General features: G+C 44.1%; 1 protein-coding gene across 5 annotated transcripts in view; it reads right to left on the bottom strand.

Moving 5' to 3' along the window:
* ARHGEF7 (Rho guanine nucleotide exchange factor 7) overlaps window positions 1-13,213 on the bottom strand; it is a 118,139-nt gene that overhangs the window by 92,006 nt on the left and 12,920 nt on the right. For 3 of the 5 annotated variants that reach the window (XM_058840761.1, XM_058840727.1, XM_058840745.1), the window contains exon 2: window positions 10,669-10,755. In XM_058840761.1, the coding sequence (XP_058696744.1) occupies window positions 10,669-10,755 (87 nt within the window). Of the gene's footprint in view, window positions 1-10,668; window positions 10,756-10,846; window positions 10,991-12,047; window positions 12,213-13,213 lie in introns of those variants that run through there. The other 2 variants (XM_058840737.1, XM_058840752.1) reach the window with 2 other exon arrangements.

Here is a 13,213-nt window from a genome sequence, read left to right as displayed (position 1 = left end):
CCTCTCCCCGTCTCCTTGCTTTGTACTGACTGAATGAACCTCAAAACATTTGAAGAATAGTCTGCTCCAGTTAAAAAGTATGTAAAGATCTATTTATTTTAGATTGGATGGCTGCTGTCAAAAGAGGACGTCCCAGACTCCTCCCTTCTCCACTGTGTCTTCTGTGCCAACCACTCAACCAATCCAGTTCTGAGGGTCAGTTACAACTGGAAGAAAAATCTAATGCACAGATTGGCAGGGAAGCAATGAACAGTTCACTGGGAGTCTGTCAGATCACCTAAACACAAAGCAAGATGCGTTTCTGCTCCCATTTCTTTAGAAAGAATCGTGAAACACAATGTAAACTCATCTAGATGATGTAAAAACACACAGACAATACACACTTGCTTACAAAGTTTACAACTCTGTTAGGAAACATGGAACTGATTTGTACATTGCTAGGGGTGCTCCCATTGCAACTCACATTGATCTAAACCAGTGTGCCCTTCTCTGCCAGGCTCAGCCACTGCCAGGCAGGTGGGCAACAAGAAAACAGATACCCAGAGTATCCATTCTTGAAATTTTTCAGAGGGGAGCTTAAAGAGGGGAGGGGGAGGAAATAGGAGAGATAATTTAGTTAAAGCTAGGGCAGCGATTTGTTTTGCAGCAGTACTTGCCTAGGAGAACTGCTTTTGCTGGCACTTCCAGACAAAACTCTCCTAAAAACATCATGCAAAACAGCCTAGGGATTGCTGTGAAACAAGAGTGGACATCACATTGAGAAGACTTGACAGGCAGGAATTCTACGCATTATTTAACAAGTATATATATATCTGGAAAAAACTATTAAGCATGTCATCACCATATTCTTACTAACCATCACTAGTCCTGTCTCTGATAACAAGACTTCTACCCTCCTCAAAGAAAATGTGTCAGGGGTAGGGGTTGAAAATAAGAGTAGAGAGCGTGGGAATAGTTTTTTTTTAAATCTAGATGTTAAATAATCACTCACTAGCAGGAGAGAATCTGTGAAGATGCCCTTACATCAGCTAGTAGTAGCATGTATTTGTTTTTTGGTTCCCCTACCTCTAGTTTTTCCTTTATTATTTCACAGCCTAAGACAGCTGCACTACTACCTTCCATAGGGCTGGTGAAGCAAGTAGCATTGAGGATTCATATCAAAGGAGCTTGGCTCAATATTTAATGTTTTATTTCTAAATTGGACTCAAAAGCAACTGCTACTTAACAGTTTTAAACACTCCATTCAAAGAAGCGTGGCCAGCAACAGTCAAAAAACTGGAAGAAGTCTATGACTTCAGCTGAAGTTTGGGGGGAGAGGAATTAATGAGGATTTCATCTGCTAAAAAAGAGCCTCTAGCCCCAGCCCTTCAGAAAGCAATGGGTACCCCAAGAACGCTTCACCCTCTCCCTGCTGGCCCCAAAAGTAAAGAGGGCAGCTGCTGGGCTGCTCCCACACAGGCTCCCAGCAAAAGCTGCCAGAAGGGCAGAGCCACCCCAGGACACCCCGCAGGCAGCCAGCCCTGCACCAGAAGGAACACCCCTCTTCTTTCCCAGGCTCAGGCTCGTGCTTACACTCGGCCCACAAGATGGCACTGACAGAAAAACTTTGCTCCCTCTTTTTTCCTCTCCCCCTGCCTCTGTAACCAAGCTCATCACTGGCCCTGCACTGACTCAGAGAAGGACTGCCACCTACTGAAAACACCATATCGTTTTCCCACATAGCTCCATCTCCCTCCTCACCTGCCCCCAAGTTACCCAACCAGCTGGATCCTGCTGGCTTCATCCGCGATGTGGAATATGAGGCACACAGCTGAAGGCAGCTTTTTTCAGTAACAAGGCTCCCTGGTTTTCAGCACTACAATTTTCCCCATTACCTAGAATTTTTTAGTATTTACTGAAAAACAGAAAGACTTGAGAAAAGCTAGAAGTGTCAAAAAAGCATGCTGCTCTTCACACAGGTAAACTCCAGCTCTCAGTAATACTGACAGGACCAGCCCAGCATCCGATTAAAACATCTAAACACAGTTAACTATAGTGAAATAGAGGGCTCAAGCTGAAACACGCAAGTTCTAGAGCCATTTGTGTATTCAGCTGAGCACAGTAAGATAACTCCCCTCAAGGAAATGTAGAAATCACCATATTCTATTATTTCTTTTCCTTTTAATTAGAGCAAGGTGCTTTTCCCCTCTCATCAACATCATCCTTCAAAATCAAGCCTGTGAAAACTACTCTCCACAGCACAATGTGTATCACCTTTCCCACACATGCCAGGATATTTACTTGCAAGCAGAAGTCAGGAACAGCTGCAAAGCTGGAAGCACTTTAAAATTCAGAGCCACTCACAAAAGACCTAGATTTGGTACTCCATCATTTACAGATAACTGAAGTAATTTATGTCGACTCTTAAGTTCAAAGTAGAATCAAAAGACTCTGGCAAGATGACAGTAAACAAAAGCAGCAGCCTGCTTTGCCAAGTTGGACTCTCTTCTGCACAGTCCTCATTTGAGGTAAGCTTCAAAGCAACTGTTCTGCCAGAATTCCTCCCTTGCCAAAATGATGCAATACAGTCATTGTCACAAGAAGAGAAAGTTTTCCAGGTTCCTGAAGAGCACTGTCATCTCACATACTGCAGGATGCACTTCAGCTCTGAGGACCTTCTTAGTCCAAATGCATACGTTAAGAAAACACAACATTACGTCATTAAGATCTGCAGGTACTCAAGTTTTCTTTACACGATATACCACCACCTACAACCTATTTTATATATTTTCTGGTTTTCCTCTGTCACACACGTGCTTGGGAAGTTATCTGACACCTAATAACAATGTAAATGTGTTCAGTATACACAACTGTAGTTGTATAGTACAAGATTTACCTACATTTCTATTTTCAGTATGTTTGCCAACTAAAAAGTCTCTTCAAAACTATTCAAGAGAAAAAGTCTGTGTGTAGGGAGGGATTCTGGCAGTTCCTAAGTCCAACTTCATAAGGCATTCATAAAAACTACAACAGCAACTAACAAGACCATAGCAATCCTCTGTTAAGTAAAAAGGCAGGCAGGTCCTGATAGGAACAAGACTTGACTTCTGAAATGCACTTCTCTGTTGAGCACTGGGCTCACAGCAGATGTCACACTGTCCCAATGCCACCTCCATTCCTCTCTCTGTCCCTGCTGTTCTCTTGCTGAGAGGGACACAGCAGCTCACCTGCTCTCCTCCCAGGACCTGCCTTCACACCTGGCATCCCCACCACCTCTGCACGGCTTGCTTCCTGCTCAGGACTAAGCAGAAGGGTCCCCCTTCCCACAGCTCCCACCCTTCAGAAAACCAATAGATGAGCCCTTCCTCACTGTGCTTCACAACAAAGGAGGGCACGAGAAGGCTAAAGAAATCAGAGAGCAAGAACTCCTCTGAAAAGTCAGGACAACAGCGTCTAAATTGGGAAGCAGATTCTGCTCCCTTTTTATGCTTTAAGGACTCTGAAGTTCTGCTCAAAACCCTCCAACTCTCTCTACCCACACTTTTCTCCCAACTTTCCTATTTTGCACACCTTCCTTCAGAGGATTAACTCTATCACAGAAGCAATGAAATCCTCTTGTGAAAACATTTTGCTATATTTGAACATGAGCATAACATTGAAGCCTTCTGTGCATTCTCAATTAATCGTGCAATACATTTTAATTGCTAGATGAAAGTTCATTTTATTCTCAAGACCCAAACACCACAAATGAAGCAGTTACACAGAAGCTTCTCACAAACCACAGAGCAACTCATTTGCAAAACTGCTCTGAACAGATCTATACCAGTGCTGTGGTTTAACCTAGCAGACAGCTAAACACCACTGAGCCATTCACTCACTCATCCCCCAGCCCCCTCCACAAGTGGGATAGGGAAGAGAATTGGAAAGAAAGGTTAAACTCATGGGTTGAGATAAAGGCAGTTTAATATGACAGAGAAGGAAGAAAAAATAACAACAACAATAAGAGAATATAGAAAAGAAATTATGCACAAGCACCTGCTGACCAGGACCCAGCCAGCCCCCGAACAGCAGGTGGACACCCACGCCCCACAATGGGTGGGACAGCTTCAATGCTGAGCATGACACCACATGGTGTGGGATATCCCTTTGGTCAGCTGGGATCAGCTGTCCTGGCTGGGTCCCCTTCCAGCTTCCTGTCCCCAATCTCCTCCCTGGCAGGACAGCACAAAAATCTAAATAGTCCTTGCTTTAGTGTAAGCCCTGCGCAGAAACAACTAAAACAGTGAGTTATTGCCATTATTCTCATTCTAAATCAAACATTCAGCACCTATACCAGCTTCTAGGAATAAAATTAACTCAATTCCAGCCAAAACCAGGAGGACTAGTTAGTATTTACTGTGTCACTGCAACTTGCCTTGTGCATACTGGCCACCGAAATATATGACCGAAACATTTTGGATGAATTCTGACACACTAGACTCACCCTCACATATGCTTCATGCAGCAAAGAAAGGAATCTGCACCCATGATAGATCCATTGTGCCAGACTCTACAAGCACACTGTCTTATATGTTTCTCCTCAAAGTACCACAAATCATACAATACAAAAGAACTGCCAGGAACTAAAATGGTCTAATTCAAAAATATTTTTTACTTGGAAAATACTGAACATAAACCTCAAGTAGCAAAAAAAAGGTACATCTCCCAGCTATTTGTTACATTATTCATTACAAAGGCAGGCTTGTAATCCCACCTTTGTTACTTGATAGCTTTTTTCTAAGTCTTTTTAAAATATTCATATATCAGGTGATTTTGAACATGCACCTGAATAAGGAGGTTCATTCTTCCTCTTTATTGAAAGCCACTGGACTCACTTTAGCCAAGAGGTGATAGCATAATTCCATGCTACTGTTGATGCAAGAAGCCCACACAAGGCAGAATCACAAGAAATAAATTCTCATGGAAACAGAAGGAAGGTCTAAATGAAAAGGAAACTGTGTAAGGATTTGAAAAGCTACCATGGACATTTGTGCTTTAGACTGGGTTTCACTAAATAAAACTGCAACAGTTTCTGATACTAACACTCCTTCCTGTCCAATATCGTATGTTCCTGTCTCTCTGTCACCTTCTCAGCCAGCATGACACTATACATGAATAGTATACAAGATGAGGAACTGGCTTAATCTCAGAAAAAAAAAAAATACTGATTTTCCACCATTCTATCTGTAAGACACCATTAAAGTAGTATTCAAAGGCTCCTCTTCAATAGGAATACAAAGGATTGGTAAACACATGAAACACAGTCTCAGTCCTAGGCCTGCTACTATGTGCATCATAAAAATTATTCGTATCACAGGAAGCCATTCTTATGAAAATAACATAAGTCAAGCAGAAGCATCTCCCCATCTCAAAAACACATATTTACACATGAGAAAAAGGATAGAAATGGAGGGTGTGAGGGAGAGAGAAGTAGTCATATGTTGGAAATCTGTATGTATCAGACAAGTTGCAGTCACACTACATTTTGCTGTAAGCAATATCTAAAACATATTCAAAATAGTTCTGTGAACAAGTAGAAATTGGGGAGTTGGGGGAAGGAATACAGTAGACACATCTTAATTTAAAGATAAAACTTTTCCTCTTTGAGAAATATACCAGTAAGATCTCAGCCTAGAAATAAAAGTTCACAATGTGCACTCTGTAAGCAAAGAATGGTAACTTTAAAACATTGACATTCTGGAAAATGTTAATGACATTTAAGAATCATGAAGGCGTTTGGCAGCACACCTTCTGGGTTAGAAAGGCATTGTGTTGGAACAAACCCAGGAGCAAATCTAAGGAATCTTGTTCTTGCAAAATAATGATAGTCTGAACGAGGGCTGAAAGGAATAGATCGGTGATTTAATTTCTGTATCATCATCCTAAGACCTGCATAAAGCTCTTCAGTACTAGAAACCTATTTATTCCTAATTCACTAACAAGTGAATGTCAGCTAAGTCCATCCACACTAGCAGCACAGCTCTACACCTTCCTTATTCAAATAGGTCTTTGAAAATCAACTGGCAAAATACCTTTCCAAGTCCACACTGGTAGTAGGATTGTAGCTGTAATGATCTAAAGAAGTGGGCAAGGCTCAGGTGAAAGAAGCATCATCTAACAGATGAACAGCTGTGTTAGCAGTGGGTGTGAGGGAACAACACAGATAGGTACCCTTGCTCCCAAAAGATTACCTGCTCTAACAGAGGGACATTGGCACTCCTACAAACATTTCCCCAAGGCCAGAGCTCCATTGTAGACATTCACAGGCATTTGTATATCTTGATTAAATCTTGAGTGCTATGCATTATATTTTACTAATTTGCATGCAGTGTTCTGAACCTTAAGGGCAAATCCCTCTTGTACAAGAGAGTTTATAATATACAAACACAGGATCTCCCTAGACTGTGTAAGACTGCCAGGTTTGCTTTATTTCTTCTTTGGTTTGTTTATTATGGAAAAAAGTCCTGGGTTTGGCATTGCTGCCTCTGTAATAAAATGACCATCCTTGAATCCTAGAGGCAAGCAGGTCTCTTGGCAGGTAAAGATTCTCAGATCCATGGCTTGTCTATTTCCATTAAGCAGTTGCTATCTTACCCATCAGTATAAAAGTCAGAGAAAAAAAATATTTTTGAGCTCAAGAAACCTGTTAACATTAGATATTTGCAGATAAGCAAGCATTAATATTTTATTTGATGAAAGCCAGCAAAAAAAAATCCTGCAAGATGCTACTTAGGGAATTTGATCACACAGACCATGACACTGTTCACAGGATATATCAAGCATTCTGCCCTTTAAACAGCAGATATTAAATGGTTTCCATTAACCTGTTTTTGTTATTATTCTACATTCAACTGCTCCTCCAGCAAACTTCACTGCTGTTGAACTATACAGTGATTTCTCCAGGGCTTGTTTTGGTCCTGCAAGCTGTCAAACAGCTTAGGTCAAAGAATAAGAAAAGTGCATTATATTCAGGAAGCTCAAGCTCTTTTGAAAGAGAACAAAACTAGACTAACGTGACATAGGTACAAGACAATCACAATGGTAAAACTTGCTAGGGCTCAGGCAAAAATAAGCCATCACTTTTTCATTTTTCTCTCCTTTACCAGACTTCTGTGGAAGATATACCTGCGGTGAGTTCCTTCTAAACTATAAATATCCACCCATATTCTTCTAGATCAGAGTCCCTCCAGTACAAGTATCTAGGACCATGTTTTGAAAAGCTGGTCATGCTCCTCAGAAGGGAGTACAGTTAAATGTCTTCTCATCCAAAGAAAAAAACTGGATGGGAAAACAGCCTTTAAAGGAAAAAGGCAAGAAACAGTATATAGCAAATATTCTATTTGCCCAAGGAAAAGGTGCACAATAAGATGTGAAGTGACAACACAAGTAGCTATTCTACAGTCTCATCTATAAAGACATTCAGCAACAGGACTGAAGGCTCAAAGTAGGATAAACTACTCAACACGACAATGATACTAAGGAAGCATTAATGGCTTTCTGAAGTGAAAAAATATGGAAATTCAGTTCCTGGTGGAGGTCTTAGGAACATTTTTTAATTAGTAGGTCTCAGTTCTTTGTATCCTCATACAAGAAAACTGTATTAAAAATAATTTTAAAAGCCCAATTCTTGCAGCACATTCTTCTGGTTATTTCTGGAATCATGCTTTGCTTTACAAAGATTGCTGCAAGCTCCAAATTAAGTATTCTCTTTTCTCTGGAACACTTAAATATCAAAAAATACTAGGGGGTGTGGGAAGGGAGCCATTGGTTTCCTCTGAGGAACAGCGATCCTCCTCATTAGAATTTGAAATACCCTTTCTGAATGTTTTATTATCTTTCTAACCACCCAAACTTACTGGGAAGCAAGAGGAAGAAAACAAGAACAACTTTCAGACACCAGCACTTTTTCAAACCAACAGATTTTCTCACCTCTGCCCCTTATCTTACATGTAGGAAAACAACCAAAGTTATTGTGTCCTCTAATAAATAGATCCACAGATGAAAGCACCTCTAAGAAGCCATCTACTGCTGTGCAACTTTCCATTAACCACAGCAGTTTATCCAATTCTCAAACATGCCATAACAAAGTCTCCAAAACTGGGGACCTACAGAGCTCCAGCAAGGCAAGAAGCTCTGACATGGCTTCATAAAAATACAACACCACTGCTTCCAAGATGAGTTCAGATCTGAGAGCAAAAAGTGCTTGTGCAATGCTAATCTTAGGCTAATCAAACCACTACCATGCCTTTACCAGGCCCACAAAATTACACACACAGAAATCATCTGATCCAACTACATGTAATTCACATTCAGTGTAAGGCTCAAGCACAACCCTTATAGGTCACAAAATCTCCACATTGTGGAATACTAATTAGGAAAAGCACCAAATTAGTGCACAGAATAACATCACATCTCCCCACAGCAACCTAGATTTCCCTCTGATTCCCATACTGTCCAAATGTTTCTGTTATTTAAGGTACCACATACGCATCCACCCCTTTGTCAAGTATTTGTACTCACCATTAGCTCTTCGTTCGTTCATCTGCCCTCTCAGAAAATATCCCCTAAAGCGGTTCCAGAGATGCTCCTCACACTCTTTGCTCAATGCAATCTCTAAACCTTGACTGCACCTCAGGAAGCATTACATAGACTCTACACAGGGGAGCTGTGGCATCTTCCCAGTTCCCAGAGTGAGGAAGGCACAGATTCTCCAGGGCTGACTCACACCTTGTTAACAGAGGGAAAGAGCCCAGGAGCAGCGGATGGCCAAGAGGCCCCTGCCAGCTCCTCCCTGGTTGAATCCAGGTTGCCATTGCCCTCATCTTTGGCCACAGTTAGGGGGTTGGAAAAATTAATGAGAAAACAACAGGGAACAGACAATGTACAAACCATAAATACACGCACAAGAGCTCCATAAGTCCAAGCATTTGTGCCCTTTCTTGCCAGCTTCTGAACTCTCTGGTAGCTTGGGAGTAATTCCTGTTCCAACATGCTGAGCTGGAAGCTACTGCTGCCAGTTACCTCCACGTAAGAAAGGTGTTTCCGGCAGTCTTGCTGAGAAGCCCCTGAGGCCAGGTTAACAATTTGACTATTCCCAAAAATATTCAGGCTCTCAGAACAAGGCCAAAATTATCTCCTCTTTTAATCATTTTTCTTCATTTTCTGGTCACCCTAAGGAAAAGAGCTGACAAAAGCTCTTTGCAACTTTCTGCAACTAGACAAGAGAACAAATTACAACAGTGTAACTATTCCCGGCCTGTCACAATCGCAATAGCTTCCAGCTGTGTGACAGACCTGATAAAGGAAATTAGAAAAGGCTACATCCCCCTCTTTAACACTTACAACACTCACTTTATTTCTGCATTGCGATCTGAAGCACCTCCTCCCCAGTTAATGAATGACTACCACGTGAAGTTTGGATCTGCTTACACACATGAATGTTCAAAACATGGAAAACTTAGTGTGGCCCTAGAAAATACAAATGGGAGTGACAGCTGCTCCAAAGCAAAAAGAATGCTTGATATAAAGCACTGTTCACCCCAGAATCTGGTTTCTGAGTATTTCAGAACTTGATTTGGGTTTCTTCCCAAGAAATCTTAAAGGGATTTTCTGTGTATTTGAATGGGAGAAGGGAGATAAAAATGTAAGGACTTATTAACAAGAGGAGTGCTAAAAGCAGTCTTAATTTCCATCTTCATCCATGTGGGAACCTGAGATTAAGGACAAGTCCTGCAAGTATCATTTATTTCACTAATGATCTTTCACTGTTTAGAGGCCTCAGGAAAGCAGTCTTTTTTAATGACATTCAGTTACTGCCTGGCAAAATCACAGGCAAGACCAGAGGTACCAAAAGACCCTGTGAATTAATTAACACAATAATACATTAATTTAAGTTCAGAAGCACTATAAACCAATTTTTCCACACAAAAAAAAAATGTCTCCAAGAACTGAAATTACAATACCTCTCACTTTCCAACGCAGAGAAGCTGAAACCTGTTTTTAATCTCATCAGTTCCTTCCCACACACCAACATCAAGTAAACTCGACAGCAGTATGTACTTGCTATAGCTAAATATACCAGCAATATTCGAGAACCTAATTTGCAACCCTGCGAACACACGTTCGGAAAAGATGGCAGTTTGCTGGGCTTTTATGTAACGCAAATTTAAATAGAAGAACCAGCACCTGCCATTTTCTTCAATTAGCATTTCACTCGGCAGTAGGCAACTTAATTTCTCTAAGCCGACCCCTGCGGTTCCACGAATAAATCGGACACAATTTGTACGTACCGAGAATTCACTCGGACAGGGGAGCAGCGGTTTTAGCGGCCCCGGGGCCGGGCAGAGCCCGTCCCCGGCACTCGCTGTCGGCAGTGGCGGAGGGACGGGGCGCGCCCTGCCCGAGGAGCGGCACGGCCCTTCCACGCGGTGCCGGGGCCCCGCTCCCAGCCAGCGCGGCTCCGCCGGGGCGCGGCACCGAGACAGCCCCGGGCTTCCCCGCAGTATCCCGGGCTTCCCCGCAGCCCCCCGGGCCCGCAGCCAGGGGAGGGGCGGCCGCCACCATCTTGTCAGCCGCGTCCCCAGGCACAAAGGGAGGGCGAGAAACCCCCCGCCCGCGGGACCGAGCCGAGTGCCCCCAGCCCCGACTCACCTCCAGGCGCAGGGAAGCACCGCAGCCCCGCAGGAACTCGCGGATGTTGCTCAGGCACTCGCCCTCCGTCCGCGGCTCCGGGTACACCTGCAAGAGAAGAGGCGGGCGGCTCAGCGCGGGGAGGAGATGGGAGCGCACCGCGGCGGAGCGGCGTCCCCCGCCCCGCCGCTCCCCTCACCTCCCGCTCCCTCGGCGGGCAGCGGCGCCGATCGCTCCCACTGGCGGCTTTGAACCGGGAAGTAAACACGGAGCACAGGAAATGGCGTGCGAGGGCGGGGGGCGGCGGGCAGGAGCGCGGGCAGGGGTGCCCCGGCCAGGCGCGGTCGCGGGCGGCTCTGCCCCGGAGGGGCGGGCGGAGGGAGGGAGGGAGGGGCGGAGAGAGGGAGGGAGGGGCGGAGAGAGGGAGGGAGGGGCGGAGAGAGGGAGGGAGGCGCGGCCCCGCTCGGCTCGGCCCTGCCCAGCCCAGCCCAGCCCAGCCCAGCCCGGCCCTCCCCTCCCCGGCCCTGCCCAGCCCCGCCCCGGCCGCGGGCGGGAGCGCCGGTGGGAGCGGCCCCGGGCCTCGCCGCACCGGGCTTCTGAATTTTTGGGAATGGTGCTGCACGGAGCCCGGTGCCGTGGCGGGTTTGGCTGCAGGGCGAAGCAGCCCGGTGGGCAGCCCGAGGACAGCCCCTCCCCGGGACGAGCAGTGACCGCGCACAGGGTGCAGCCGCGGGTGGCCGGTGTCGCCGGTGGGGCTTGTCGGTGCCCTCGTTCTGACTCCGGTCCACCCTTGGGCATCGGTTTTTTAACGAGAAAACATACCAGAAATGCACCGGAAACCCCCGCGGAAAATACCAGCACTCGGAGTTAATAATCTACCAATTCCAGGGTCTGATGTTAGCGACCTTTATCTGTAGTTTATTAAACAGCCCCTTCCTACCCCAGCAGAAAAACAATTTCACAAAGAGGAAAGCCTTGACTGAATTTAAGACAGTTTTTGGCAACACTGCTGTCTGCTCTCTGCAGCCGCACTCACGGTGCCTTCAGCTCAACCTCTGTCTACCCCAAAAGCAAAGTGCAGCCCTTCCACGGAAAAGCAGCCAGCCCCAAGAGCTTTGGGGACATGGCTTAACGTACCACCACTTAACTAAACTCTGTGTGCACATTAGCATCCTTTCACAATAAATTCATTGATTTCTGTGAAGTAGTTTAGCAAACAAATCACTCCCCAAACTGAACACCTCGTTCTGTCAGAAGGGGAAAGCCTAACACCGAAGTGCACTGGCAAGTCGCTGGAAACCGAGGTGTTGCAACACACAGCATCATGGCCTTTGATCATGCATTACACTCAGAGGAGGTTTTGTCAAACACACGTGTATGTCAAGGTTACATAAACTCACAGCATAATCCACCTGCACAGCACTGGGAACTTCACATAAGGTTGACTCCAAACATTCCACCAAGGTGAAACCAAGGTAGTGCCTTCCCACACGATTATATGTGAGATACCTCTGACCCCACGATACCGCAAAAAATAACAAATGTGACAGCATGACAGGGTGAACCTGGCACAAAGAAATTTAAGACACAAGTCACTATCATTTTCTACACAAAATTCAGATGAGTCTTCAATTAAAGCCACTAGTCTGTAATACAAGGAATTTTGTAACAATAAGAGTTGAAGAATTTTCCTTTCCTCAAGGAAAGCACACATACCCACACCCCTCCAAACTCCTCAAATTGTTTGGTACTACGATAAATCACTGTGGGTTGAGCATAACCCTTTACTACACTAAAAGATAAAGGGAATCCTAAAGAAGCCCTATGGAAGTACTACAGCCCAAAAGATAAATTCAGCAAGTTTGAAGGACACAAGAGGTGAGAGAGCCCTCCTGAAAACACCACAACCTTCATGTCTCTTGTAAGAAATACTTTTTGATTACTCTATTAACTTACTTCTTAATTACAATAAGAAATCTAAAACTATCATGCCAACATCCCTTGTAAGAATAAGATGCTGGGAATTTTTTCGATGTTGATGCTTCTTCTATGCCCTCTCCTATATGGTCTTAATATTCACACAACAATGATATAGTTGCAATTTATAAGTTTTATCTTAAACTATTTGCACAATAACTGAGGTTTATCTCCTTTTACACGTGCTACTTCCTAGTCACTTTTTTGTACCCACCCCATTTTCTTTTTCATCTGCTTTGTTCATCAAGGCCTCTTTTCACTCTGAGAAACCTTAACATTACTTCTGCTCTTCAAACACAAATGACATCTCCCAAGAAATCGCAGTAAATCCAGGTTTCTCTTAAAAGAAGCAAATGTCTTGTCTCATAACGTAACCCACATTAACATAAAATGTCCCAAAGGCTCCAACACATTAAACTCAGTAATTCTAAGAAACTCAGACGTGTACTACTACCTCATACGAGGCTACACATAATTCATAAAAGACTGAACAATAACCGGAAATAGGCCAAAAAAAAAAGGTCCAGGGGGAAGAAAAGGGAGAGGGTAAGGAGAGATATGATTAGAGAAAGGCAAAAACTTTAAATTG

The sequence above is a fragment of the Poecile atricapillus genome, chromosome 1, assembly GCF_030490865.1.
Source record: "Poecile atricapillus isolate bPoeAtr1 chromosome 1, bPoeAtr1.hap1, whole genome shotgun sequence".
Classification (NCBI taxonomy): Eukaryota; Metazoa; Chordata; class Aves; order Passeriformes; family Paridae; genus Poecile; species Poecile atricapillus.
Note: the sequence above shows the minus strand (reverse complement) of the source record. Positions and strands in the feature narration are given on the sequence as shown.